At 40.7% G+C, this 8,791-nt stretch overlaps 1 protein-coding gene across 6 annotated transcripts in view; it reads left to right on the top strand.

Annotated features, from left to right (window-relative positions):
- Positions 1 to 8,791, top strand: part of cpne5b (copine Vb) — a 67,035-nt gene that overhangs the window by 3,079 nt on the left and 55,165 nt on the right. For all 6 annotated transcript variants that reach the window (XM_077604067.1, XM_077604064.1, XM_077604066.1 and 3 more), the window contains 2 exons: positions 420 to 507; positions 4,732 to 5,416. In XM_077604067.1, the coding sequence (XP_077460193.1) occupies positions 4,974 to 5,416 (443 nt within the window). In that variant the 5' untranslated portion in view covers positions 420 to 507; positions 4,732 to 4,973. The remainder of the gene's footprint in view (positions 1 to 419; positions 508 to 4,731; positions 5,417 to 8,791) is intronic.

Here is an 8,791-nt window from a genome sequence, read left to right as displayed (position 1 = left end):
GGGGTTGTTGGGATGGAGCGTGTGGCACAATTGAAGGCAGATTTATCGAAGCCCATGTTTCACTGAATGCCCCCACGGAGATTCCACATCAAGCAACACGGGCCACAAAGAGACGCAGCAGTCCGTTTCAATCCAACTCGCTTTGGACATTTACTTCAGAAAAGAAACTTTTCAAACATGGAGTGCAAATGAAGTGTAAAATTACAATATTAAAAATTTTCAAGGGGGTGGGCCTTTTCTAAAATTAGCTAAAAAAGTATATCAATTATTTCACAAAGTATCCATTTGAAAATCTTTTCTTACCCCGTGCAGTGGTTTCTTTCACTGTAAGACTATCATGGCTATGAATAGGCATCACTAGCCTATAATTGGTGTTGTCGGGATTTACAATAACACGGGAAAGTGTCTCATTTTTACAGGTTACTACAATGGGATCCTTATTGCACCTGATTTGAAACTCTCCCCTGCCATACCCTTACCTGTCCTGCTCTCCCTCCTCACATCATGGTGAGTAAATTAGTATCTAAAAAGTGTGTCTAGAGAGAGAAAGAGAAGCAACCATTTTTGAGAATGTGGGGGAAAGCTTCAGCACTGGGAAACCCTTTGCCAGCATGGCGCAAACATTGAAACTCCAAAGGAGTTCAACGATGCTTATCTTGTTTGGGTCACAGAGTGTTAGAGGTGGACTAAATCCTAAACTGTTCGCCAGTCAGTCTTAAGTCACACACAGAGACAGACAAGCATACACATTCCCATCCCCACTTAGTGAGAATTGATCCCATGCTGCCCACAGCGAAGTCAGGCGAATGTACCACTATACTACTAAACCTTTAGTCAACTGTGCTAAATACCGGACCCCTTTCATATCTTTGTGTGACTGTGGCTGTAAACATTGTTGGAAAAAACATTGAAACTGAAATAACACAGAAAAACAACCATAGAAATATTACAATACATAATTATACACTCCATGTAATCTCTCCATTCATTTTCCCGCACTTATATGAGGTCGAGTTGCCACTTCTGAAGAACCGAGCTTCTCAATTTTTCACCATCTAAGGGAGGGCCCGGATGTCCTGGCAAAACAGTTTTAGCAGTTTTAAATCCTTCCATTAATACCAGCCACTGTGCGTATGATTAACAAACTTTACTTACCTATGGTGTAAAGTCACAGGTAAAAGAAATAATTGCGCTTCCGACAGATGGCCAACTGTCAACATATCTGTCTAACCACCTGTTTTTATTCATAGAACAGAAGAATAGTTTCAAATTCAACTAAACAGGCGCCGATATCACACTGAGTAACTCACTTTGTGAAATAATTACTTCCTGTACGGTATACTTTCAGGATGTTGTTGTGCCTTATTTGAATAACATGAACCTGCTTTTGAAGGTTTTAGGATTTATTTTTGAATATGTAGAAGAAATCGAATATTCCTCCTTAGAGAGCTCACTGCTGATTTATAAGACAACTCCACACGCTCTGCCTGATAAGACTTTTGTTTAGCTCCATCTATAGCCACAAAATTAGGTTTGAAGACCAACTACATCCCTGGTGTGATGTCGATTTTTCCCACCTCCGAATGGGGGACTTATGCTAGTTTGAAATATGTCTATACGTATAATATGTGTATTATTTTTTGGACCTTTCAAGGTTTATTCAACCAAAACTTTGTTAGGTCCCTTGGTATGAAGTTCACAACTGAAATTTAATTTATATCACATTTTAAAGCAACAGAACAACATTCTTTAACGTGCTTCGCCTTGCTTGACAGGACATTCATTTGTTATTGTCCTTGGAAAAATACAGTATTTTGAACAGCGTGACGCAAGAAAGCCTAAAGACTGTAATTAGCCCTTAGAAAGCAGGATGGAACAAAAAGGAGAGTGATGAAGGGAGGGGGCATTTGAATCCCCTACAGTGTTATTAATGTCACCAACAGTACAAAGCGTTGACCACCTCCAGCGCCCTCCCAGTTGGATTGAGCAGAAGTGTTTAAAGGCGGAATCTTGCATTTTGTTGGTCTTTCAATCGATTATACCACAGCGCAGCTTTTTAATGATTCCCCTTGGAAAATGGCATCTGCATTTTCCTCTTCACCTTTTCCGCAACAAACCTCCTTATTGTTGGTTGCAATGTTTTTGGAAATGTAAAAATAAATAAAAATAAAATACAGTGGTATCTCGACATGCGATCGTAATCCGTTCCGAGACTGAGATCGTATGTCGAGCTTTTCATAACTCGAGCGAACGTTTCCCATTGAAATGAATTGAAAACAAATTAATTCGTTCCAACCCTCTGAAAAAACACCAAAAACAGGATATTGGATTGGAAAAAATGTTTTATTTCTTCTAATTCGCCATATATTGACAAAGTAATAAATAACGAGTGGTTTAATAGTAATAAAATGTGTTTAATAAATGTAAAATTAGACGCATTTCGCGGAGGGGAGCGACAACGACACACACGGAAAGGGGGTGTTCGGGGGGACTTTATCCACGGCACTCGTAAACGAACAAACACATTTAAATAAACTTGGATAAATATATACAGACACACTCAAACATACGTTTAATGTAAGTTTACACAAAACTGAATTCTAGTTTTGTCTTAATCTTTTGTTACCTTCGTTTTCCGGGTTAGCTGTTTGCCACGCCTCCACCCTCACGTTTGCTATCGATGGACTGTTTGCTGTTGTATTGCCTTCAAAATATTCCAAAAATGATGCACACAAAAGTCCTCACAATAGGATAACGCACGACCACTTGCCAACGAGAAATAGTCTTGAAAAATGATCGCGGGAGCTTCTTTTCTTAGAAAGAATAACAGGAAATGCAATAGCTGAGCATACCCACGTATTGATTGTGGGTAATGAAGTTTTATTCTGAGAAAGGGTGCCTTTGCCTATGGGTGTTGTGTGCACGAGTATACTTCATCACCCAGAAAGCCCTCTTTTTGCCCGCGCATGCGCGTTGTGCGTTTCTTGGTCGAAACTCGTCTGAATAAATCGTTCAGTCCTCGTAGATATAGTAGTTATACACGAAATAGATGCGGCAAAAAAAAAAGTGCGCTACAATGATAAACAGCCTCTCATGTCATGGCCACCTGGCTTGGTCGCATCTCGAAATTTTAATCATATCGCGAGCGAATTATTCGATCGAAATTTTCGTCGTACCACGAGGTACCACTGTAGTCCTTTGGTCTCTGCTATTATACCAAAAATGCCACTATTAGCCAAAAAAGTCTTTATTACGCCATTTTTTCCTTTGTTATGCCCTGTGTTAAAGTTAATCTATTCAAATCTCCAGATAAATGAATCCATGGAAAAAGTCTTCATGTGACATGTACGCACCTCTGCCTGGATTGTTTCGTGACATGTGAGCAGATAAATTGTTTTTATGTGTGTGCATTTGTGTGGAAGTTGTTGATGTTAAGCTGAAAGGGTGTGTGGGCAGAGGCATCATTTACTGGCATAAATTGATTTCCAGAATCCAGACAACTATGGCTGGTTTTTGCAGGGAAGAGCCATGTGCTTCTCTATCCATTTATGAGGGAAAAGTGTGCAAAGCTGTGTGAGTGTGTACATGTCATCAAGAGAAGGTGCTAGAGAAGCGAGACAAACTAGAGATATGTGCTCTCTGCTGCTATATTGTACCAAAAATGCCAGCTGTGCTCTCCAAATTTCATATCTTTCCCCATGTGACAGAATGTGAGTGAGTTAACAAAGGCTACACGCAGACGGCCTGCATGTGGGAAGTGTACTTGGCCAAATATGACAAACCCATCCTGTTGGCAGGCAGGTGCACGCACCAGTTTTGCATATTTATTACAATAGCTTACTGGGTCCAAGGGATGGATAGCAGCAAACAACTGGCTAATGATGGATGGATGCCATTAAATATGTAATTTCCCTTCTTGTAATTAATATTGATTTTTACCTCCGTCTGCTTGAACACATTTGATTGGTATTTGGGATTTGTTAAACTGCACAGTCTCTTGTGGCACAAAAACTTACAGAACTCTCAGTTCTGCTTAGAAATAGTTTTGACTCAGGCTTTGGTAGTTTTGATTGATATTTGGACAGTAAGTTAATGATATCTTCCTTACCTTTTTTATTGGCATGACAGGTACAAAGATCTTCCAATATGTTCTCTACCACTGCAAATTATTGTTTAATATTGTAAAAACGCATTGAAATTGTTAGTTACTGCTGCCTAATTCTATAAATAAGCTTTTTAAAAATCCACAACCAGCCTGTTTTATGTTATTATTTCAACATGATAGTCTATATTAGTGTTGTAACAGCCATGACAGGGCTTGGTCTCCAGACTAAATTTTTAAAGGTCTTGGTCTCATGTTGGTCTTGCACTGCCTGGCAGTATGTACTACTGGTATATATAGATGGACTAAAGAATATCTTACAATTCTTAAATTAGAAATCTCATGTGATTCTACACACACATTGAAGTTTACAGTGACCTTTGGATTTCTTCCCTTTTCCCCATTGGTTTTAAGGCTATCGCTGTCCAATACGGTCAATCAGAAAGGCATATTTTCAATACATCATTTTGAATCTGTAATATTACAAACAAAAAGAACAAAAAAAAATCTGAAATTTATTTTACACAAAGTATAATCCAGTAATCAATCTGAAAAACAAAAACAAACAAACAATACACTCACAATGCAGTTTCCCCTCTTCATTTGGCTCTTCTTTTTCATTTATTTAGAACAACAAGCAACAGGGGAATCCCCATCATGATGGCATCAACTATCAAAGCCCCTGCTGTTTTTTATGTATTTATTTTTAATGTGAACTGGTGAAAGAAATCCACGCGCAACCTAAATGAGCGGTGCGCACAATGGCAGCGGAGTGGGTTTTGGGCAGGGTCTCTATTATTTGACTGCGATTCATTGAGGGAGGAGGACGCTGGGATACGCGTGAGTGCATCTGCTCGCATTTTCTCTCCACATGCGAGTGAAGAAGACAGAGCAGGGAAAGAGAAGCTTCCATCTCGGCACACTCAAGCAAGCACTCTGCCAAAGTTCCCCGGCAGCAGCATGGACGCATAACCACCGCGTGCAAATCTGCCGTCGCCGGCTTTCATCATCAGCACGCCCCTCATCTTCCATCTCCAGTCTCAACGTCTCGGAAGTGGCTGCCTCACCGGGTCGGACCGGAGGCCACCCGGTCTCCGATCTGCTCTCCGGAGGAGTCGCTGGAGATTCCACGCGCTCCATCGGGGCCAGGCTTTGCGCCTCCCGGATCAGACCGGAGCCGCCGCGCGCTCTCGACATGGACGCGATGGAGAGGGAGCTCATGGACAAGTTGGACGACATGACGTCCGTGTACGACTTCGACCCCATCACTGGCAACATCCCCGCCACCAAGGTGGAAGTCACCGTCTCCTGCAGGTGAGTCTGTCTATGTCCTATCCCATGGTGAAGGGTACAAAGTGTGTATGTGCATGTGTGTGTGTGTGTGTGTGTTTGGGGGTTAAGTTGCAAGAGGGGTGCCGCACCCACTCTTGATCTGTCCTGAATGTGATTAACTGATCTATGGCAAGCAAAATGTATGTGTTGGAAAATGTTGGGTAAAATTGATGTGATCATCTTACAGGTTACTTCTGTCGTAAATATCAAAAATAAATTCAACCCATAATTTCCAACTCATAAATCCTTGCAAAATGTTTGCTCCGCACCTTACAGAGTTTACATTGCTTTTTATGATGGCAAACTATTAAATATGAAGTTAGGAAATAAATCTGTCAAACACCACACTTGTTCAGTTCGAATAAAACGGCATTCCTATTTTTCAAAATGGAAAAGGTTGAGAAAGTCAAAGCTCTCAAGACCCTCTCAGACTTTCAAGAGCGCTCACCCGCACACACGCAAAATACCCTCCCCCAACCCCACCCCCTCACATGCGCATACCGTTTAATGCAGGCGTTTTAGGATGTCGAGCCAACCAAGCGTGCCAATTCCAGCTGCATGTGTGTATGCATTATTAATGTAATGTCAAACATACAGAAAGCTCCGTACCACTTTCCTCACAATTGAATCTCAAACCCCACATTCATTCGTTTGCCATACTGCTTAACCTCACAAGGGGTGCTGGAGCATATCCCAGCCAACTATGGGCACCAGGCAGGGGACACCCCGAATTGATGGCCACCCAATCGCAGGGCACAAGGAAATGGACAACCATTTATGCTCACTCTCATAACTAGGGGCAAGTGTGTGTTAAACCAGCCTACCCTGCCTGTTTTGGGGATGTGGGAGGAAACCGGAGTACCCGGAGAAAACCCACGCAAGCGCAGGGAGAACATGCAAAGGAAGGTTTGAACCTGGCATTGAACTCTCGATCTCAGAACCGTGAGGCCAATGTCCACTTGGATATGACGGTACAGGCTTGAAGGAGCTGATTGGTTGTCACAATAATTAGGACCAATGAGATGAAATTAGAACAAAGATGTAATGAATACACTATCAGGACACGAATAAGATACCAAGAATGACATCAAAACCAAAGACAAACTTTAATCACTGTACCATTAGAAACATGCATTTTAGTGTAAATAACAAGACACTTTTATTTGAAATGTGTATTAAATTGGACTTTTGTGGTTGGCAGCAGAGGATTTTTTTTTGGGTCCTCCTAAAAATGAGGGTGTTTAACAGCTCTCTCTTGTTAGGTGGGTGGGCGTGTGTGACAAGCCTTATGGCCTGCGTGTGGTGACGGGTCTGAGTAAGAAAAAAAAAGTTCAATTGCTCAGAGTTGGCAATGGCAAGCAAAGTGATTGCGTACAGCGGGGTGCAGCGTGCTTTCTTGTGGGTGCTTTAATGTTTGGTTAAATTGTCCAATTTTGGGTCGGCGGTTTGTTGCGGTGGCAAAACGCAGGTGGATAAAAGTGAAGGGGAAGCAGCAGAGGTAGAAAAACAGAAAATGTGACATGGCTCATGACCTGATGAAGAATGATGAAGTTGACTGTAGGAAAACAGAGAACTAAATTCAAACTGAAATAAACTGATGAGAAGATGCGATTGGGCTACACATATGTGCAAGTGGCCTGGGGTAGCTAATTGAAAGACACAAGAAGCAGCTCTGACAAAAACAGGTGGTTTACGAGGCCAAGGACCGCATGAATAAGAAACACAGAATAAATTAAAACTACAAAATCCAAAAGACTGAACAGTCAATAGACACATCCATCCTCTTACATACAGTACTTGCAAGATGCAGGTGGCCTCGCCCTTATCTGCACATTCTTGACATAACGGCTTGAATTGCAGCTGAATAAAAATGACGCTGCCTGTGTGACATTCGGTCGTCTTAAAGCTTTTGTGTGAATCTCGTATGAGTCATAGTGGTGGGAAAAAAAGCTTCCTGCTCATTTGTGTCATGTTCTCTAAAAGATCAACAGGCATGAGGATAGCTGTTCCCTCTTGCTTAATATCCCCTATTACAAATGACACCCCCTGCCTTTGACAACACACTATTATCCGTGCCAGTGATGGGGGGGGGGGGGGGGGGGTGCGAGGGAGGACAAGTGAATAGTAAAATCACCCGAAATACTTGTAGGAATGTTTCGGTCATCAAGCCACAGTACGTGTTATTCATTCAGTGGATTATATTTAAATGAAATTCATATAATTTTAATCATAGTATTTATTTTAAAAGCAATGTTAGTCCTTCACTTCAAGCCACAGAAATATACGTTGTCAATGTGACCTCGGCAATAGAAGAAATGATTTGAAGTGCTATGTCATTATAATATTACAAGATTTTGTGCAATGTGTGATACATTACTTATCAAGTTTTGAATATTGTTGAAGTCATAAAATTCATAAAATAACCAAGCCACCAAGAGAGAAATAAGCCTTGAGGGGATGAACCTCAAATCATGTGTGAAGTCATGCAAGGCTTTTGCTCAGTGGAAACCCTACCCACAAGTTATGAATCTGCTAAAGGGGATTTGTACAGTGTAATATTGACCATACCGCCTGTGCGCACCTCAAATTAGCTGTCAACTGCAATTGCACACGTCTGGTTTAGAGTCATAGCCTTTTTCGCTCTCTCACTACGTTTTAATGCTCATACTTGACTCTCTCATATGCTCGGTACAATAGTGAATATAAATGAAGACTTTGCCTCTTGGATATAATACTTTTCAAAGAGAAAAAAAAAAGTAAAATACAATTGCACCTTGTATTAGAATAGCACATTTTTAGACCTCATATGAAGGAGGAAATAGTGTTTGAACCCAAAAACTGCTTTAAACCGCAGACATGGTGTTGAATGTGACATCAATAACGCTGTGCGACTACAACGCATAAATGTTGATACATTCAAAACTGATAAAAGTAGTTCAGAAAAATAGGTACCCTTGTGAGGATAAACAGTAAAAAGGGTGAATGCATGGATAAAAGTTCACATGTATCTTTAGGTGTTTTACCTCAATTTGACTTTGGGAAATAAAAGGTTAAAAAAAATGCAGAAGTGAACAAGGAGGAACTACAGATTACAGTATTCTCCCCTTTTCCCCATCACAAAATAAAAATAATACAAAATTAGATTAGCAATAGTACGTTTTATTTCATATATCTTGTCTTTTCTTTAGCTTTTACCAACAACAATATATTTCAAACCAAATAAGCGCACTATGTCAAACTACCTAGATAGGTCTTAGCAAAAGAACACTGATAACATTTCCAAACAAGTAGTATTTCCATGGGACTAATTGTGCTTTGTTTTCTTGGATTGTGTTTGTCAACAAGCTTGGGATCAAA

This window comes from Stigmatopora argus, chromosome 6, assembly GCF_051989625.1.
Source record: "Stigmatopora argus isolate UIUO_Sarg chromosome 6, RoL_Sarg_1.0, whole genome shotgun sequence".
Classification (NCBI taxonomy): domain Eukaryota; kingdom Metazoa; phylum Chordata; class Actinopteri; order Syngnathiformes; family Syngnathidae; genus Stigmatopora; species Stigmatopora argus.
Note: the sequence above shows the minus strand (reverse complement) of the source record. Positions and strands in the feature narration are given on the sequence as shown.